General features: G+C 49.1%; 2 protein-coding genes across 8 annotated transcripts; both read left to right on the top strand.

Annotated features, from left to right (window-relative positions):
• Positions 1-17: 17 nt before the first annotated feature.
• Positions 18-16,363, top strand: TEN1 (TEN1 subunit of CST complex). Of its 7 annotated transcripts, none has more exons than XM_088028137.1 (6): positions 192-228; positions 1,388-1,438; positions 5,002-5,098; positions 7,256-7,376; positions 9,458-9,612; positions 15,848-16,363. In XM_088028137.1, exons 4-6 carry the CDS (start codon positions 7,288-7,290, stop codon positions 15,967-15,969), a joined length of 366 nt encoding a protein of 121 aa, XP_087884263.1. In that variant the 5' UTR covers positions 192-228; positions 1,388-1,438; positions 5,002-5,098; positions 7,256-7,287; the 3' UTR covers positions 15,970-16,363. The 7 variants fall into 7 exon arrangements, with proteins under 7 accessions (XP_087884267.1, XP_087884265.1, XP_087884266.1 ...); XM_088028136.1 differs by having other exon boundaries at positions 195-228; positions 5,005-5,098; XM_088028141.1 differs by lacking the exon at positions 5,002-5,098 and having other exon boundaries at positions 18-228.
• A 510-nt stretch (positions 16,364-16,873) lies between these two features.
• CDK3 (cyclin dependent kinase 3) lies at positions 16,874-20,327 on the top strand. The gene is made up of 7 exons (XM_028112820.2): positions 16,874-16,999; positions 17,278-17,355; positions 17,438-17,558; positions 17,652-17,822; positions 17,919-18,020; positions 18,275-18,478; positions 19,622-20,327. The coding sequence occupies exons 1-7, from the start codon at positions 16,884-16,886 to the stop codon at positions 19,745-19,747; spliced, it is 918 nt and encodes a 305-aa protein (XP_027968621.2). The 5' UTR covers positions 16,874-16,883; the 3' UTR covers positions 19,748-20,327.
• Positions 20,328-20,663: the final 336 nt, after the last annotated feature.

The raw sequence follows: 20,663 nt of genomic DNA, 5'->3' as shown, positions 1-20,663 counted from the left end.
GGGCGTGGTGACCGTACCCGGCTGTGGGGAGGGCGAGCCGTCCGCTCTGGTCCAGGGGAGTCCTAGAGCGGCGTCCCCGGGGACGCAACCCCGGAAGACCGTCAAGAAATTGCCCAGGGGGGCGGGGAGGGAGGAAAGCCAGGCGCTCCTGGTCACCCGCCCCTCTCTCGTCACGCGATCGCGCGAGGCGGAAAGAGGGAACCCGAGGCCGCTGCGACGCCGCGACAGGTTGGCGAGGAGGTCGGGAAGGGGCGGGGCCACGCGGCTGAGGAGGATTGCGCCTGCGCTTGGGACTTGTCGGTCCCGCCGCTTCCGGGTCCGCCTGTAGAGGCCTCCCGAGGGCTGAAGGTCATTGGTGGGGATGGGGGGAGGAGGTGGTTTGAACTTCTGGGCCACGCGGCGCTGCTGGGGAGGGTTGTCGTAGGGTTTCCCCAGACCCTCCCAAATTGGAGAAAAAAAGGAGGACGAAAGTCGCCCTGGGAAGAGGCCTCTAGTAATCTTTTGTTAAGATAATGGCATTCTTGCTGCCAGAAGCATTGGCTTCGGGGAGCTGGGTGTGGGATTGCGGGCCCTCCTCCCCATTCAGGGGGTGGGTGTGGACCAGAATGTGGCCGAGCTGGCCGTTCAGAAGCCTTGGAATCCAGACTTTTTTGCTTTCACAGTTATCACTGTCGTCATCAAAGTAATAGATGTCCATGTTTAGGAAACCTAGTATCGCAGAATTTGTAATAAAAAGGAAAAGCTCCCCATCCTCAGAGGCAGCCACTTCTAACCAGTTGTGTTTTTAATTCTGATTACATAAAATACATGCTAGCTCTTGATTTGTTTTAGTCACCTTTTGACTTAATACTTAATGAAGATAGAGCACACTACACCATCTCCTTTATCTCTCCCTCATATACCCTTATAACTTCAACATACGAATCCACTGTTTTTTTTAAAACTGTGCACTTCATACTCTTGTTATTTATTGCATCAGTTTTTAGTAACAGTCCCGGAAATACGGTAAGGTAAATGAGGCATTCACCTCCGATATAATTTAAGGGAGCACTAATTAAGATTAATAAAGACAAGATCATTATTACTGATTTTTCCTTTTGCCCCAGACTCCAATATATCAGGGCAAGGCACTGTTACTGATTATGTTTTTAAGGCCCCCCCCCCGGCATTAAAATACTTAGTTTGGCTGCTGTGTTTGGATCGTAGTCCTCTTGTCAAAAGCTCCCTCTCCAAATACCACCAACACAACATCATAAGACAAAGGTGAGGTGATTGCTTACTCAAGTAAGGAAAAACACTTGGCGAACCTTAGGCATGTCTAGGAGAAGGTAAGGCCAGAATTTATTGAGAGTTGGAAGTTTAGTCTAAGGCGTGTCTTTCATTTCAGGACCGGGTAAGAACCTCTGTACAACAGCAGAAAATTGGTGGAAACATCAAGGTGAGGGAATTCAGATAACCTCAGAAGGCAAACTGGCTGTTAATGGTTAAATCATTTGCCTGGGCTGGACAAGTCAAGAAGAGTTAAAAAAAAATGCTAATGAAGGCACAGGACCACAAAGTTCTGTTAATGTAGGCATTAAGATGTGGTTTGGGTTCTCTGTGTCCAGGCTGAGTGTGGGGGTAGATGATCTTCTTCATGAATACATTAATCTATTCAATAAATATTTAATAATGGCCAGACACGGTTTTAGGCACAGGGGATACTGTGAGGAATAATGCCCTCATAGAGCTGATAATCTAGTGGGAGACAGAGGCATTAAAGAAGTAAACAGATCACACTCTGAAATTCTATTACTTAGTAAACTACAATGAAGAAAATAAATCAAGCTAAGGGAATAGAGGGACTGGGGGTGGTGGAGAATGCTAATTTAGATAGGGTAGACAGGAAAGGCCTTGCTGAGGAGTCGGAGGATGAACTGAGACCTAAATAGGGAAAGAGAACCAGTTATGTGAAGGTCTGGGGAAGTCTGCTCAAGTCTGAGGAAAATCAAGTATGCAGGTCCTGAGGGTGAGCGTGAGCTAGAGGAAGTGTGATGGCAGACCTGAGAGCTGAGACGTAGGCTGGGTGCAGACCCCATGTGACATTGTGGGCCAACACAAAGACTTTAAATTTTAATAGGAATTTATAATAGGAAGCCTTTAATTGATTTTCAGTGGGGTTTTGTGACCTGATTTACATTTTTAAGTATTAATTGTGGAAATGTTCAAACATGTACAAAGGTAGAAGGAATAATAAAATAAACTCCATCTACTTTTCACCCAGGTCCAATAATTATCCACTGTACCTTCACCCAATTCCCCTCCGTGTTAACTTTAAGCAAATCTGATATCATATCCATAAAGACTTTTAGTATGTATCTTTAAACTATTTTTAACACAATCCCAATACCATTATCACAATTGGAAATATTAACAAAAATTTCTTGTGGTCATTACAATCAATATTCGAATGTTTCGTAAAAAATTGGCTACAGCTAGTTAGTTCAAATCAGGGTCCAAACAAATTCTGCACGTTGCAGTTGGTTGATAAGAATCTTAAGCCTCTTTTAATGTATAGGTTTCCACTGTACAATTTTTTCCTTCAACTTACTTGTTGAAAAAGCTAGGTCAAGCGGCACCTGAGTGGCTCAGGTCTTGATCTCAGGGTCACACCTGGTGTGACCTTAAAAAAAAAAGAAAGAAAGAAACAGAAGAAAAAGGTAGGTGATTTTTCGCATTGAATTTCCCACAATCTGGATTTTACCATCTCTGTGATGTCTTTGATTTGTTCCTCGGTTTCTGTATTTTCTGTAAGCTGTTGGTTGTATCTAGAGGCATTGTTAGATTCAGACTTGAGGTTCTGGCAGAAAATACTCCCTGTGGCATAGTTTCCATTTTAAAATACCGCTCTGGTTGTTCTGAAGAGAGTGAGCAATAGAAGGAAAATAGTGGAAACAGACCAGTTTTAAAGCTAATGAAAGCTTGCACTGTGGAGGGAGTGAAATGCATAGATTCAATATGTATTTTTTTTTAAGATTTTATTTATTAATTTTTGAGAGCAAGAGTGAGAGCACGCATGAGTGGGGGGTGGGGGGCACAGGGAGAGGCAGACTCCCCGCTGAGCAGGGAGCCCAGTGCGGGTCTCAATCTCAAGGCCCTGAGATCATGACCTGAGCCGGATCATGACCCGAGCCGAAGGCAGATGCTTAATGACTGAGCCACCCAGGTGCCCCTACAAGAAGATTCTTATCTCCAAGAAAGAAACCCAAAACTGATAAAAGCTATCATGAACTTAGTTACAGGTATTACTTTTCTGACCTTCAGTCCTACTATAGAAATCTTACCAATTGCTTCGGAAAAAAATGAAAGAAGCAGTCAGATCGGGTCACCATCCTTCCCATCCTTCCTGTATGGTACTTTTCAAAATTTCCCAGTCATTAAAAAAAGAAGCCTATCTCTCTTGTTCATACTGTGGATTTTTCTCCCAGCAGTGGATGTTTTGCCTTGGGGAATGGAAAGGGCAAGGCTCCACAGTACAGGTTATACCATTACTCAAACTGAAACCTGGCTAAGCCATAAGAAAAGCCAGCCTTGATACATCTCAGAAACTTTCTTCCATGTCTGATGTTATATGGATGATTTACTGAGCCAGCTGCGCTTAAGGAAATTAACAGAAATGTCTTGATAAACACATAGCAACTTTTGCTTGAAAAAAAAAAATCAGGGGTGGGGCACCTGGGTGGCTCAGTTGCATGGGCGTCTGGCTCTTGGTTTCAGCTCAGGTCGTATTCTAGTGGGTTGTGGGATTGAGCCCTGCGTAGGGCTCTGCACTCAGCGGGGAGTCTGCTTGATGATTCTCTCCCTCTGCCCCTCACCCCCCCCAAAATAAATAAATCTTTAAAAAATAAATAAAATAAAATAAAATATAAACTGGGGTACCTGGGTAGCTCAGTCAGTCAGGTGTCTGCCTTTGGCTCAGGTCATGATCTCAGGGTCCTGGGATTGAACCCTTAATCAGGCTCCCTGCTCAGCGGGGAGTCTGCTTCTCCCTCTGCCCCTCACCCCACTCCTGTGCTCTTTCTCTCTCAAATAAATAATAAATAAAATCTTTAAACATAAAGAAATAGATGAATGAGTAATCAATGATGGGGCACCTGACTGGTTCAGTCAGAAGAGCATGCTACTCTTGATCTCAGGGTTGTGGGTTTGAGCCCCGTGTTGGGCATAGAGATTACTTAAATAAATAAATAAACTTGAAAAAAAATCAGTGAGGTTGAAATTTGCAAAAGCATATACCCCTCCAAAGAGTCAATTCTACTGTATGAATAAAATAAGAAATAAAAATAAAGTTAATGACATAGTTATTTATAGCTTAGCTTATAGTATATGTGATACTTGAGAGTAGAAAAATTACTTTCTTTTAAGATTTATTTATTTTAGATGGGGAGGGGTGGGGGGAGGGGTAGAAGGAGAGAATCCTCAAGTAGACTCACCACTAAGCACAGAGCCCAATGCAGGGCTCAAGCCTGGGACCCTGAGATCACACATGACCTGAGCAGAAACCAACAGTCGGACGCTTAACCGACTAAGCCACCCAGGTACCCCTACAAAAATTACTTTTTATAAAAAGGGTAAGTTTTTACCTTTTTGCTAGATGGGACAGAATTGTCCCCATTATCCCAAAACAGGAACCAATACAGTTTTTTCTTGGCTGATTTTTGGTTTTGCTTTGTTTTGTTTTTTGCTTCTCTCTCATGCCAGAGATGATTTGGGGGCTCTCATTTCTGGAGCCAGGAATGGCTCCGTTCCCTGGTCGCAGGGATACAGAACATCTGCACTTAGGGCAATAGGACTAGGCCTTGGCCAGTTGCCCCTGTGCTGTTGTTCTGACTTGAAATGATCCTTGAACATTGACCAGTGACAGTGCCTGATGACCTCGTTAGAGGATACCAACACCTGTTATGCAAGGTTCTAAGTAACATTAAGTTTCTTTTACCTTTTTTTTTTTTTTTTTAAATTAAGTAGGCTCCATGCCCAGTGCAGATCCCAATGTGGGGCTTGAACTCACGACCCTGAGATCAAGACCTGGGCTGAGATCAAGAGTCAGACGCTTAATCAGGTGAGCCACCCAGGCGCCCCTAACATTAAGCTTCTGTGCTAAAGCTGTATCATCTGGCTTCTGCAAGGATCTTACTTGGGATGATTTCATTGACATTTCCTGTGTTTCTGTCTCCCTTGGCTTCGCCTGTTAAACAGTTGAAGCCTATCACCTTCAGGGTCCCTTTGTCACTGAATAATTTTTCCTGAATCCACACTTCTCTAACATTTTCTACACGTGGATCCTCATGTTCTGGAGTGTTCTTTCACACATACACAGATGTACATATTTAATGTACATGCCTGCTCCTTACCTTTTCTCCTGATGGTCTATCTTGGCGATCTTGCCATATGAGTGCATACAATGCCTCATCTTAAAAAGCCTGCCAAGTGTCCTTTGCATTATTATCACATGACTTATTAAACCAGTGTTTTCTTTCTCTTTTTAAAATTACTAACAAAACTCATAACCCTAGTCTAACCAGGAGAAAAACATCCGACAAACCCAAATGGAAGGGTGCCGCCCTGGCACCCCTGGGGTCTTCATTTTTTTTTTTTTAATAACCTTTTTATTTTAGAATAGTTTTAGATTTATATTTAAAAAACCAAACCTGTAGGGGCATCTGGGTGGCTTGGTCGGTTGGGCATCCAACTCTTGATCTCAGCTTGGGTCTTGATCTCAGGGTCATTGGTTCAGGCCCCCCACTGAGTTCTGCGCTGGGTGTGGAGCCTACTAAAAAAAAAGGAAGACTCACTTTATGTACAATTATGAAAGAATGTCAAAATATATTGGGGCATCTGGGTGGCTCAGTTGGTTAAGCATTTGCCTTCAGCTCAGGTCAGGATCCCAAATCCTGGATCAAGTCCCGCATCGGGCTCCCTGCTCGGTGGGAAGCCTGCTTCTCCCTCTCCCACTCCCCCTGCTTGTGCTCCTGCTCTCTTTCTCTCTCTCTCTCTGACTAATAAATAAATAAAATCTTAAAAAAATACACTGGGTGAAAAAAAATCAAAATACAGAACAGCATATATAGTATAGAGGGAGGGAAGGGGTTAGGCACCTACCTGGTGGCTTAGTCGGTTAAACATCCGACTCTTGATTTCAGCTCAGGTCATGATTTCAGGGTCATGAGATTGAGCCCCGAGTCTGGCTGCACACTGTGTGATGGGTGTGGAGTCTCCTTGAGATTCTCTCCCTCTGTCCCTCCCCCACCCCTGCTCGTGCTCGCTCTCTCTCAAATAAATAAATAAAATCTTAAAAAAAAAAAAAGAAATTTAGAGTATAGCGGGGAAATAAGTATCTTTCTTATTGTTTGCATAATGAAACCCTGGAAGGTTACATAAGAAATAAATAAAAATGATTTTCTTTAAGGGCCAGGGTTGGCAAACTTCAACACAGATCAGATCCAGCTCATTGCATGTTTTTGTAAATAAAGCTTAAGGAGCAAGCCTCACTCGTTTCTCTATGTATTGTCTGTGACTGTCTTCATACTATTATGGCAGCATTGAATAGTTGTGACAGAGATGGTGAGATACTGTCTGTCCTTTTATAGACCCCTTTTTGGGGGGATCGGAGTGGGACGACAGTTCTCCACGTAGATTTTTTTTTTTTTTTTAAGACTTATTTATTTGAGAGAGAAAGCATGCGTATGCATGGGGGGGTGCTCGTGGGGCAGAGGGAGAGAGAGAGAGGTTTCAAGCGGACTCCATGCAGAGCAAGGAACCTGACACGGGGCTTGATCTCACTCCGTGAGATCACGACCCAAGCCGAAACCCAAGATTCCCACACCCAACAGACTGCATCTCCCAGATTATATCATTTTGCTTTTTTAGATTAGTGAATGGGGCGCCTGGGTGGTTCAGTCGTTAAGCGTCTGCCTTCGGCTCAGGTCATGGTCCCAGGGTCCTGGGATCAAGCCCCGCGTCGGGCTCCCTGCTCTGCGGGAAGCCTGCTTCTCCTTCTCCCACTCCCCCTGCTTGTCTTCCCTCTCTCGCTGTGTCTCTCTCTGTCAAATAAATTAATTAATTAGTGAATGCATAACCGATCAAAAAATTGTTTAAATATTAAACTCCCACTCTTAAATATCTTTAAATATTAAAGTGCCACTGGAACTAGCCTTTCAGGTGATGCTGGTCTCGGGTATCTGCTAATCTCAGTCTTGTGGTCTGCTTGGTTTGTCAGGAATCTTCAGAAATCCTGCCCAGCTATTTGAGATGCTGCCCAAACCTGGGATCTATTACTTCCCCTGGGAGGTCAGTGCTGGCCAAGTGCCCAACGGGGGCACACTGAGAACATTCGGCAGGTGAGAATGGTTTTTTTCATAGGGTGGGGGGACGTTTCAGTGCCTCCCACACCCCCCCCGCCAGAAAAAAACAATTAAAATGGTGTTATTATAAGTTTGTCTAGTTTTTTTTTTTAATTTTTAAAGTTTTATTTATTCAAGTAATCTCTACACCCAACATGGGGCTTAAACTCATGACCCCAAGATCAAGAGTCACACGCACCCCTGACTGAGCCAGCCGGGCGTCCCTTGTCAACTTATTTTTTAAGTGCTAAAACATTAATATGTTTTCAATGGAAGAAAGGTAGACAATCCATATAAGTGTAAAGAAAGCAAGTGAAAATCACCCGTAATCCCTCTCTCTGGACAGCCGTTGCTAATCTTTTGGTGATTACTTTAGACACGCTCATGTATGGATGTACATGAATATGTGGATGGGTGTGTGTTCACACCACATATGTATAGTATCATTAGGGAAATGCAAATTAAAACTGCAATGAGGTACTCCTATATGCCCACTAGAGTGGCTGAACTTAAAAAGACTATTGATGGGGCACCTGGGTGGCTCAGTCAGTAACATACGACTCTCGATCTCAGGGTTGTGAGTTCAAGCTGCGTGTTACTTTAAAAAAATAAAATCGTTAGAAAGAGAGAGAGAGAGAGAGAGAGAGAGAGAGAAAGAAAGGAAGGAAGGAAGGAACGAAGGAAGGAAGGAAAGAAAGAAAGAAAGAAAGAAAGAAAGAAAGAAAGAAAGAAAGAAAGAAAGAAAGAAAAGAAAGAAGAAGGGAGGGAGGGAGGGAGGAAGGAAGGAAGGAAAAGAAAAGAAAAGAAAAAAGAAAACCAGGCCAAAAAAAATTAGATGTTGTATGGCTCCATTTATGTAAAAGTTTAGAAAATGCAAAAAAAATCTATAGTGGAAAAAAAAGCAGGCCGATTGCCTGCAAGGATTGCCTGGGTGTGGTGTGTTGGAGGAATATGAAAATGCAGGAGGGAACTTTTCTTTTTTTTTAAGATTTTATTTATTTATTTGATACAGAAAGAGATAACGAGAGAGGGAACACAAGCAGGGGGAGTGGGAGAGGGAGAAGCAGGCTCCCCGCTGAGCAGGGAGCCCGATGCGGGGCTCGATCCCAGGACCCTGGGGATCATGACCCGAGCCGAAGGCAGACGCTTAACGACTGAGCCACCCAGCCGCCCCTAAATAAATAAAATCTTTAAAAAAAAAGAAAAAACCACAACGGTACGGTGTTTTCATGCCCACTGGGACACTGGGATGGCTAAAATTTAAAAGGCTGACCACACCAAGTACTGGCCAGAATGTGGAGTCACTAGAACCCTCACATGTTGCTGCTGGGAGTGTAAAATAGCACAACCACTTTGAAAAATAATTCAGCCATTTCTTTTAGAGTTTAATAGACAGGTTGACCATATAACTATGCAGTCCCACTTGGGTATTTACCTAAGAGAAATGAAAACATACGTCAGCAAAGAGATTTGTCTGCAAAAGTTCATACCAGTTTATTCATAATAGCCCAACACTGGAAGCAAACCGTACAAGCTGATGAATGGATACACAAATTATTTTCAATAATTTCAGCAGAGTGCTATTGAACAATAGAAGGAATAAACCACTGATTTACCCAACAGCACAGATGAATCTCGAAACCATCACTCTGAGTGAAAGAAGCTAGATACCAAAGAATACATGCTGTTGTGATCCTATTTATATGAGGTGCTTGAGTAGGAAAACACACCTGTAGGGACCAAAAGCAGATCAGTGGTTGCCTGGCATGGGAGATGGGGAGATTGACTTCAGAGTAGTGGCACAAGGGAACTTTTGGGGTGATGGAAATGGGCATCTTAATTGGGGTGCTGGTGACATCAGTGTATACTTTTGTCAACATTCTTTAAACAGGTGCCTTGTAATGCATGTAATTTATATCCTTACAATGTAGACTGAAAACAATTTTTCTGACTTGTTGCTGCCATTCTTATTTCTCTGATCAGAGGCCCATGGGTATATTGGCCTCCCAGAACCTTTTAAGCTTTTTGTGTTTGTTCTCTTTGTGGGCAAAAATGATCACACTTTCTGTGACCTGCAGGTTGTGCCTCTATGATATGACCCAATCCCGAGTGACGCTGAGAGCACAGCATGGATCTGACGAGCACCAGATCCTGGTCTGCACCAAGTTGGTGGAGCCGTTCCAAGTCCAGAAAGACTCCCTATACCTTGTCCTTGGAGAGCTGGAGCATGAGGGTGAGCCATGGCTTCACATTCCCTTTTCACTCTGGGTCCTGGGTGGGGCAGTCTTCAGGGACTGGGCCTGGCTTCTGACCCAACGGGAGTCCCCCACGGGGCCAGCTTCCCTTCCGAATCAGCCCACAAGTTCAAGGACTCATGGGAAACAGATGTGATTGGGCTCAGTGGACCTGCTCTAGGGAAGCGAGAGAAGAAAGAAATCACTAATTTCTGAAGGCCCACCACATGCCAGGCCTGGTACTACACTGTTGGCTTCCATCTTCTTGAATTTGCCCACCAGGTCTTTAAACTGAGTCTTATTGTTGCTGTTCCACAGATTAGAAAACTAAGGCCAGGCGAGGGTGGGGCTGGAATAACAGGCCAGGAAGTCAGGGTAAGAGAAATAGAAGGGAAGGAATCCCAGCAACCTGGGAGAATCTCTCCGGCATCAAGAGTTGAAGGTTGCAGGGCGCCTGGGTGGCTCAGTCGGTGAAGCGTCTGCCTTCGGCTCAGGTCATGATCCCGGGGTCCTGGGATCAAGTTCCCGCATCGGGCTCCCTGCTCGGCGGGGAGTCTGCTTCTCCCTCTGCCTCTGCTGCTCCCCATTCCACTTGTGCTCTCTCTCACTGTCTATCTCAAATAAATGAATAAGATCTTAAAAAAAAGAGTTGAAGGTTGCTTTTTAAAACCTAGGTACTTGGATGAATTCTTTGCCTTTCCCTCCTGGCTACTCCTGTGTGGTCTTCCTTTACGTGGTTGATACCATACTATGTAATGTATCTGGTTATTTAGGCTTCGTATTGTATCATAAACATTTCCCCGTGTTTTTAAAATTTTTGTAGATATAGTAATGTTTTATGGCTATATAATATTTTATAGATTAGATGTGTATCAATTCACAAGGCCATTGCACATTTATATTGTTTCCATTTTTTGCTCTTAAAAATATACTGTGCATTTACTGGTTAAAGGAATTATGGTATATTCAGTTAGTAGGATATTGTGCAGCCATTAAAAATGGTGCTGTAAATTTTTATCAGTTGACATGAAGAGGTGTTCACAATATCTTCTTTTCTTTTTTTTGAGAAAGAGCGCATGACAGCGTGAGCAGGGGTGAAGCGGGGAAAGGGGAAGTGGGGAGGGGCAGAAGGAGAGGAGAATCCCAAGCAGTCTCCATGCCTAGCGCAGAGCCCAATGCAGAGCTTAATCCCATGACTCTGACATCATGACCTGAGCCGAAATCAAGAGTCGGACGCTCAGCTAACTGAGCCACCCAGGTGCTCTGATGTTCACAATATCTTACTAAGAAAAAGCAGTTTACGATACAATATGTATCGTATGATCCCATTTTTTTTTTTTAAGATTTTATTTTTAAGTAATCTCTGCACCCAACTTGTGGCTTGAACTTAAAACCCCAAGATCAAGAGTCGCGTGCTCTATGGACTGATCCAGCCAGGCACACCTAATATACATTTTTTTATATACATAGAAGTTTGAAAGATTATTCACCAAAATGTTAATAGCAGTTATTTCTGGGTGGTGGGACTGTGGGATTTTTTTTGTACTTGTATGAGCATTTTACAATGAAGATGTATTGCTTTTATAGTCAGAGGGGGAAAAATGTTTTAAAAAATGTATCTTTTGGGGCACCTGGGTGGCTCAGTTGGTTAAGTGTCTGACTCTTGATCTCAACTCAGGTCTTGATCTCAGGGTCGTGAGTTTAAGCCCCGCATTGGGCTCCATGCTGGGTGTGGAGCCTGCTTAAAAAAAAAAAAAAAAAAAGTAAAAAATTAAAAAAAAACTATATACTTTGATATATATTAAAAATGCTGCAGTTAATATTCTCATGCACTGTCTTTGTCCATTTTCTGATTATTTCTTCAGGATAGTTTCCTAAAAGTAGAATTGCTCTATTGAAGGATGCAAACATTTATGTTTCTTACCTTATAACACCAGCTTCCTTCCTAAAAGTCATGGTGGTTTTTAATGCTGGATGAAATGTGCTAGAAAAAATGTTACTAGATGGTGCTTACTTTAATTATCTTTGATTTAATAAAAGTTAATCTTTACTCAGGCTTAAGCCTTTGAGCTAGCTTGCAGAATCCCTGCCCTCTTATTGATTTGAGAGAGGCATCAGGAATGAGGGTGGGAATGGGTACAAAGAGCCTTTGCACAAATGATTTCCACTTTGACTATAGCCTAGGTCACCGGAGGCTTTCTCCTGTACCCCCAGCCCTGCAGTGCATCCTTGGAGCTCCCGGGAGCCTACAGCCCAGTGTCCAGGGTGCTAAGGCCCGACTGCAAATACAGATACAAATACTTTGCTGGTGTCTTTTGGAGCAAATCTGACATCATTTCATTTCCCCATAAACACCTCATATGCCTCCACCACCACCACCGTCACCCCCAACAAAACAGCTGTCCCTTGATGTACCCTAGTATCTTGTCTGTGTTCACTCCCTTCCCTCCATGGCTTTTTAAAATTGGTTAGTTCAGATCAGGATCCGAAGTCCATTTATTGCGTTTGGCTTATGTACCCCAAGTTTCCGTAAGAGTTCTGTCTTTTTTTTTTTTTTTTATGCCATTTATTAGAGAACTCGGGTCTGGAATTGGCTGATTGCTTCCTCCTGGTTGCATTAAACCTTCTTTCCCCTGCCTTTTTCTGAATGGATTGTAGTTCAGGGATGGCTCACGGTTGATGAGGAAATGTTCTTGAGAGAAGAATCACAGTGCATAAATGCAGGAAATGTTGAAAGGCACTTATTTAAAAGTCCTGATAAAATAATGAATCCAGGCAACGATCGTTACCACTGGCTGCTCCAGTGGCTGCTCCGATCGGTCCACGAAAGGTCCACAAAAGCACGGCAGGAACGCCACACATCAGGGATCAGCCAGCAACACCTGGGCCTGCCCCAAAGGCCACACTGTAGAAGCAGATGGATCAGCCTCGACACACCTGGAAGGCACAGGCAGCAAGCAACACTCTCAAGTGTCCTTGCCCCCACCCCCCAAACCTGAACCTGAATGATCAAGCCTCAGGTCAGGCAGCATTCTCCCTGGGCTCTGGCTACTTGACTGCTTCTCATTATTTTCATCACAATCTGTGTGGGTGTTTTTTTGTGGTTGTTTTTTTTTTTTTTTTTGGTTAAGAAAAAACTCCCCCCTAAATTTCTAATTTCTCAGTAAGACGCGCTCATCGTTTGAAACTGACACACGGAAGTAAAGACAGCGTTGGGGAGGAAGGGCCGGAGTGTGGGCTGAGTGTGGAGGTGGCTGCTGATCCCTAGTCTGCAACGTTCCTGCCTGGCTGCTTTCAAACCTCTATGTGTCTGGTCCTGGTCAGGTCCTAAGTCCAGTGGGGCACAAACATCAACTAGACACAGATCTGTCAGGTGGCAAGCTTAGCAGCTCTAAGGACAGACAAGAGGCCTCCTAAAGTCACCTTTTTGGGGCACCTGGCCGGCTCAGTGATAAGAGCACGTGATTCTTGATCTCGGGGTCGTGCATTCGAGCCCCACGTTGGGTGTAGAGATTACTTAAATAAATAAAACTTAAAAAGAAAAATAAAGTGACTTTCCTGAAATGTGTGCACACAGCGAGCTGAGGAGACCAAAAAGGTGAAGAAATGCCTGCCAGAAACCCCCTGGCTCTGACAGGTTCTTGGCGCACCATCCGAGTGTCTGAGGGCTTCCTCCCAGGGCGGAGGTGCTGGGACACAGCCTTTCCTCAGTTCTGCTTCAGAGTCCCTAGGAGAATTCCCAGGCTGTAGGTGACCTTGCCTACAGCGAGAGGCTGCCCTCGAGCCCTCGCCATAAATCCTACCTGCCTGGTTTTCTTCTAGCTGGTCCCTGCCCTTACAAGCCTTCCTGTTGTGTCTTCTGGAACCTTCGCTCCTCCCTGAAGGGCTCCTTTTTACGCCCTCGTCTGCCTGAAACCTGGCTCTTTCCCAGGACCGCAGTTCCCCTCCCATCCCCATGTACAGCCTGGTCATACTCCCTGGTCACACATGCCGCAGGGCCCAGAGGTGGGGCCAGCAGCCTGCTAGCCACTCGGGTTTGCCATTCACACCTTTGTTCTTCTCTGCAGCCAGCCGGTTCTGCCCCACTTCTGCCTCCCACGGCCACAGCCACACCTCTGCCACCTGGGACTGCAGCCGTGACTCCTGGTACCTCCCTGCTCTTCACCCCACAGGACCTGTGCACTTTGGGCTCCTTTTTCTCCTGCCTTCTCGCCTGTTCACTTTCCTCTGCTCCAGCCAGGTCTCGCTGCCACGGCAACCCCTTTCCTGGTGGAAGCTTCTGGCCCTTGCCTTCCATCACCGCTGCCTGCACTAGGGCCTTGTGCAAGTCCCGGTCCACCCCCCTCCCACCATCTGGCACTCAGCTGTCACAGGAGACCCCTCCTTCATCACCTCCTCGCCCCTTTCAGTAGACTGCCTCACCTCCTACGTCCCAGGTCCGACAGAGGCTGCAGCAGGAGCCCCTCCCAAAATTACCCATGTCCACCCCCGCCAGTGGCCCCTTTCTTCCCGTCTGGGAGGAGGAAGGGCCCATCTTCCCTGCAGCGTGACTCAGGGCTGTCCTCCCACGGGGCCTCTGCCCTCTCAACTGAGTCCTTAACCTGTTACCACTGCCCCTTCCCTCTCAGCGTATAAATCACTCAAGCTTCTTCTGTATTAAAATAATAACAGTGTCATCATCTTCTGCTCTGTATCCCTACCTCGCTATGACCCTCCTTCCCTGCTCGGACAGACATCCTAAAAGAAGGTCTGTTTTTTCCATGCCCCCTTCCCTCTCTCTTACCCATGCCTCCACCCGCTGCATTCCCACTGCCCTTGGCACTCCAGTCCCTCTGTTGCTCTGGATTTGTTAAGCTTGAAAAAAATTCCCCTGAAGGACTCTCTAGCCGTCTTGTCTGCAGACTCTGTTCTCCCCTCCCTGCAGTTATTTCTTCAAACGCCTCTCCTTGTATCCCGGTTACAAGGACCTGCAGGTGGACTGACAGAATTGCCCAGTTTGTCCCTTGTGATAATCATATTTCTTAAGGTCACTTCCGTGTTTAATAATGTTTTTCATTCCCAGGGAGAAACAACGTGTTCCTCAATATAAATCTAGAAGGGAGGGTTTCCCCAGGCTGATGGGAGGAAAGAGCTGATAGGCATCATGTAAGGAAAGTTCTGTGCAGGGCGCCTGGGTAGCTTAGTCAGTTAAGCATCTGCCTCTTGGTTTCGGCTCAGGTCATGATCTCGCGGTCATGAAATCGAGCCCCGTGCCAGGGTCAAGCCCCACATTGGGTGTAGAGCCTACTTAAAAAGAGAAAGAGACAGAGAGTAGGAGGGAGGGAGGGAGGAAGGGAGGAAGGAAGGGAGGAAGGGAGGAAGGAAGGAAAGTGGTCTAGACTAGGAGGAAGGCAAGGCATGACCTATCTAACCAGCAAGCCTGTATCTCAAAACCGCATCAAAGGAAACAGGATGTCCTAGAACACTGATTATGTTTGTTGACGTGAGCAGAGAGCATAAAGAACATGGATGAAAAAAATAAAAAACCGGGGCTCCTGGGTGGCTCAGTGGGTTGAGCATCTGACTCTTGATCTCGGGGTTGTTCTCTCAACCCCTGTGGAGCCTACTTAAACAAAAAAACAAAAAAACAAAAAACCTGTTAGGGTAGGCCCAGATGTCTCTCCTGCTTGATGTCACCTGCACGTTGACAGATCTTTCCATCAGGTCAACATAGCAATGTGCTAGAAGCACCTCCCAGCCCCTCATCCAGGGTAGGATGACTTACCTCTACAAGGCCAAACTCTCCCCTTGGATTTACTAATTATGGGGTTCTCTTTGCCCCAATTTTCAATGCCAGTGGGGCCCAGTATGCCAAGGAGGCCCTTCCCTTAGTACAGATGGAGAACTGGGGTGGTGATTGCGACCCCTCCTCAACCCTGGGCACTTGGGGCAGAGAAGGTGGCGGGAATTAAGATGACAAAGGACGGACAGTAGAGGGGCCATCTATCTGGCCCTTCCTCCACGGAGAAGTGGGATTTTCAGGCTACCCCCCAAGTTCCAGACACACGTGGGGATAGTGTGCGGCAGGCCCACCATTCTGAAGCCCAAGTAGAGAAAGATCACCAGTATCCCGAATGCCATCCTTCAAACTCATCCTGAGAGCGAGTCCGGGGGAAACAGCTGGAATGCATCCGTAAGGTGTGTTGCTGACAGGGGGTCAGTCACCTGCTAGTGCCTCGTGCTTCTGTCTTTCAGATGGAGGCTCCGTGGTGAAGGCCCGGGTGCTGACTTGTGTGGAAGGAATGAACCTACCCTTGTTAGAACAAGCCGTCCGGGAGCAGAGGAGGTACCAGCAAGAGAGGGACAACAGCCAGTAGCAAATGGCAGTTCCTGGCAGCCGTCCCCTCCCCAGCCTGCTCCTGAGGCCAAGCCCACTGGAGATGTCTGAGCAGAGAAGATGCAGGACCTTCCCCAGAGTGACAGCCTTTTTCTGGAGCTGGACCAAAGAGGAGGGGTTGCTAATTTGGATTGTTCTGGACACCTCCCCCCCCCCCCCCCCGCCTGCTAGGCCCCTGCCGGAGGCTGAGCTGTGGGGTGCTGGGGCCTGAGCCTCGAGTGGGAATATGGAGGGTTCTGGAAGGTCCTCATGAATAAAGGCCCCAGTGGGGGAGACCTTGTGTTGTGTGCACGTGGTGCAGCGCCGGAGGGGGCCAGGAGGGGGAGCTGCAGAGCAGGCAGCCTGCCAGCAGTGAGACCCCAGGAGCACAGGGTTTCTGGTGAATTCTGGGCTGGGGTTTGTGGGAGGGGTGTTAGGGGCCACTAGGGCTGGGGTGGTGGGCTTAGGGTGCAGGGGGGCTGCCCCCACCGAAGTTCTGCCCTCAGAGGAGGCCGAGCATCCCCAGACAGTTGGGGCACAGCCCCTCACCCTGGCCGTGCGGCCTAGGGCAGGAGTGTGGCTCCAGAAACCCTTCCCAACCCCTGACTTCTGCCCCGGGGCTGACTCCAGCCCCCCAGGCTGCCCTTCTGGGTAGCCTTCACCCCCCCCAGAGCCTGGGTCGAGGCAGGGGATCTGCTGAGAACTTTGGGCCCTCCTGCGCTCCGTAGCCGGGGCACCTTCCTGCCTGGGCCGGGCGGGCTCCTGGGGATGGGGGGAGGGCGGGGGGCAGAGGCGGGCCTGGGCCCGGGTGGGGGCTGGGCAGGGTGTTCTGTGGGGGCTGGAGGGGCGGCAGGGGTGCTGGGTGTGGCGGTGAATGCCCCAGGCGCCCTCTGTTTCCTGGGCAGCTCTGCGGCTATGGATGTGTTCCAGAAGGTGGAGAAGATCGGAGAGGGCACCTATGGGGTGGTGTATAAGGCCAAGAACAAGGAGACAGGGCAGCTCGTGGCCCTCAAGAAGATCAGGCTGGATTTGTGAGTGCCGCCACGGCCCCTGAGACACCCTGCCCCGGGGGTGACCCCGTCCCTCACCTCCGCGTCTGACAGTGCCCCGGGCGGCCCTCACTGTCCGCATTCCGGCCACGCCTTGCCCAGGGCCCTTGGTGGTGTCAGGAGGTGCTGGGGAGCACAGTGCCCCCTTGCTGGGGGGCCAGGCCGTTCTTACGGAATACGGAACTCACGGGTGCCTCCCCCGGGGCAGAAGCACCCTTCCTGGTTCGCTGCCTCCACTGCTGTCCGCTCCTCCCCTGCAGGGAAACGGAGGGAGTCCCAAGCACGGCCATCAGGGAGATCTCCCTGCTCAAAGAGCTTAAGCACCCCAACATCGTCAGGTGAGCTGGGGAAAGACGTGGGGAAGCTGGGCCCCTCGCAGTCCCGCTGGGAGCCGCGTGGTGACTGGTGTCCCCCCGCCAGGCTGCTGGACGTGGTGCATAGTGAGAAGAAGCTTTACCTGGTGTTTGAGTTCCTCAGCCAGGACCTGAAGAAGTACATGGACTCCGCCCCAGCCTCCGAGCTGCCCCTGCACTTGGTCAAGGTAGCGAGGGAAGGACGGGGAAGGCGGTGAAGGCCCTGCTCAGCCAGCCCGTCTTCCGCTCAACCAGCTCCTTCTTCCGCTTCGCCTCGGCAGAGCTACCTCTACCAGCTGCTGCAGGGGGTGAATTTCTGCCACTCTCATCGGGTCATCCACCGCGACCTGAAGCCCCAGAATCTGCTCATCAATGAGTTGGGTGCCATCAAGCTGGCTGACTTTGGACTGGCTCGAGCCTTCGGGGTGCCCCTACGCACCTACACCCACGAGGTACTGCAGGACAAAGCGGGGAAGGAGCACCGCTGAAGGGCTATATCCCCTGAGCACTCAGCCACCCCGAATGACGCTGTTTTCTTGCCCCCACAGGTGGTGACACTCTGGTATCGTGCCCCTGAGATCCTCTTGGGCAGCAAGTTCTATTCCACGGCCGTGGATGTCTGGAGCATTGGTTGCATCTTTGCCGAGATGGTAGAGGGAGGGACAAACATGGCCACAGGAGGCCAGGGCCACGGACAGGGTCCTGCTGGGGTGGGAGTGGGACTCTGATTCTCCTGCTGGAGGTGGATTCAGGGGTGTTCGGGACGGGCTACGGGACTAAGGAAGCGAACATTATTCCAGAAAAGGCCGGGAGGCTTAGCACAGCCCTGGGAAGGATAGCTTATCTGGGACTGGATTCTGGGGGACAAGGGAGTGGACCCCACACCTCCTCTTCCTCATTTCAGGTGACCCGCAGAGCCCTGTTTCCTGGTGACTCTGAGATTGACCAGCTCTTCCGAATCTTTCGGACCCTGGGGACACCCAGTGAAGCCATGTGGCCAGGGGTCACCCAGCTGCCTGACTATAAGGGCAGTTTCCCCAAGTGGACCAGGAAGGGGCTGGAGGAGATCGTGCCCAGTCTGGAACCAGAGGGCAAGGACCTGCTCATGGTACGTACAGGCGGGAGGCAGCGGAGGACAAGACAGGCTGCTGCGCCCACCGGAAGTGCCTCCTTGTCAGCCAGCCCCTTGTCACCCTAGCTCCTCCTGAGTCCGGCTGGTCTCTTTTCTGACCCCTGAACACAACTAGTTTGTCTCTGTCCCTGTGCATCTTTGATAGTTCAACCTGGAGGCCCCACCCCTGTTAAGTCCAGCATTCATGTTTCCTTTTAAAACTTCTTTCTTCTGGTTAGCTCTGTTTTTATGCTGTGATGATGAGCAGGGAGCCCGACGCGGGGCTCGATCCCAGGACCCTGGGATCATGACCTGAGCCGAAGGCAGACGCTTAACTGAGTCACCCAGGCGCCCCATACGTACTGTTTTTCCGTAAGCTTTTGCAGGCAGGGAGCATGCCTCCCTCCACAATAGTTGCTCCTCACATGAGGCTGTTCCCTGCTGTCTGGGCCCCTGCCACAGTCTGAGCTCACCTGTCCTGTGCACCATCCTGACCCGTTGGGCTGGCCCAGGCCAGACTGCCCAGAAGGCCTCAGGCAGGGCCATCCGTTGCCCACAAAGACTCGGAGCCACATCTGCCTCTAATCTGGTGTTGGGCCAGAGGAAGGCAGGGCAGTATTTTCCTCTTCCCAGACACCTGCGAAGGTCTACCAAGCCAAGGCCAGCAGGATGGCGTATGCCTCCAGCCAAGGCTCTTAGTGCTCCATCCCGGCTACTCCCGGGCAAGGGGTCCTTCCACAGCCTAGCTGGGGCTTAGGGACTCTGAGTTCCTGCCCCACCCTCAAGTATGCTCCCGAGACAGGTTTGGCCCTCTCCTTCCTGATACGTGGAGAGAGGTCTGTCTCAACCAGAAGTAAGCAGAGGCCTGGGAACCTCAGGTAGGAAGACGACAGACGGACTTAGCCTCTAGTCTGCAGGAGGTGGGGATGACTTCCCAGGCCGGCCTAGAACTAGTTCTTTGTCCCCAGATTCCGGGAGCAGCTAGAACTGGCTTGAGAGCCCGGACATAGTGGTTACACATGGTTCTGGTTTGAAGGCAGATGCTCGGGAGCTTGGAGCCCACCACCTGGGGCCTGGAGGGTAACTCCTCTCCCGGCCCGGCCACACCAAGGCTCAGTCTCTTTCCTCCTTCGTCCACAGCAACTCTTGCAGTACGACCCCGGCCGGCGGATCTCAGCCAAGGCTGCCCTTGTGCATCCATACTTCTCGTCCACGGAGACCTCGCCAGCCCCCCACCAGTACGTGCTGGAGCGGTTCTGCCGCTGAGAAGGCCGGAGCTTCCCAGCCTCTCTCCAGCCTCCCCATCCACTTCCCAAGAAAGAGAGCGTTATCTGGGAGAGAGCAAAGCTCTGAGGAATTTGGCCTCACCCGCCAAGGGGGCTGAGTTTGGGTTAGTTCTGCCCCCACATTAGCAAGTTCCCGTGTTGTTTGGTTGGGTTTGACGATGCCATTTCGAGATGGGGGCACGGAAGCTCCATGCACCAGGGGGTAGGGGGTACGTTAGAGACTTCGTCCCCTGGCTCTGGAACAAGTCGCCAGGAGAGCGCGAAGCCTGCCCCACCTGGCGGCAAGGCAGAGCCAGACACCGCGCCCCCCCCACCCCCAGAAAGGGTGCCCCCTGCTGGTCTTTATGGCTTTAAAATGTTTTTTGGGGAAGAGTTGCATTCCAGCGAAGAGTCCAAGTTAAACAGGAAGCAGGGGCAAGGGAGAGAGAGGACATTTTCCCGATCCCAGGGTGGGTGAGGGTGTGCGTGGTGGTTCTGAGTTGTTGTCTCGTACTTAGGATATGCTTATGTTCGTTCGCCTCCGGTTATAAGAACAGTAAATAAAAGTGATGTATTCCTGAGTTTGCCAGTGTTTTTCTCCTCAAGGGGTTACCAGGGACTTGCTGACCAGGGGGCGGTGGACAGAGGGCTGGAGACAGTTCCTGGCCCGAACTGAGAGACCCAGAACAGAGGTGGTGGGGAGGGACTGTTCACGATCTTTCCGTGACCTGCCAACGCACCCCTCCCAGAGTCAAGGGGGCCCAAGCCCCTGGCAGCACCTGTTCCCTCGGCAGGGCCGGTCAGGCGTGTCCACTCCCCACCTGGGAAGGACCCCCAGCCACGCTGCCCCTTGTGCTCATGGCTCAGACAAATCAATTCTGTGCTCCCAAACGCGAACTAGACGCTGGGAGAACTCG

The sequence above is a fragment of the Eumetopias jubatus genome, unplaced genomic scaffold (genome assembly GCF_037043125.1).
Source record: "Eumetopias jubatus isolate StellerSeaLion01/CBP00866 unplaced genomic scaffold, mEumJub1_p1.0 scaffold_10, whole genome shotgun sequence".
NCBI classification, from domain to species: domain Eukaryota; kingdom Metazoa; phylum Chordata; class Mammalia; order Carnivora; family Otariidae; genus Eumetopias; species Eumetopias jubatus.
This window is presented reverse-complemented; position numbering and strand designations above follow the sequence as displayed.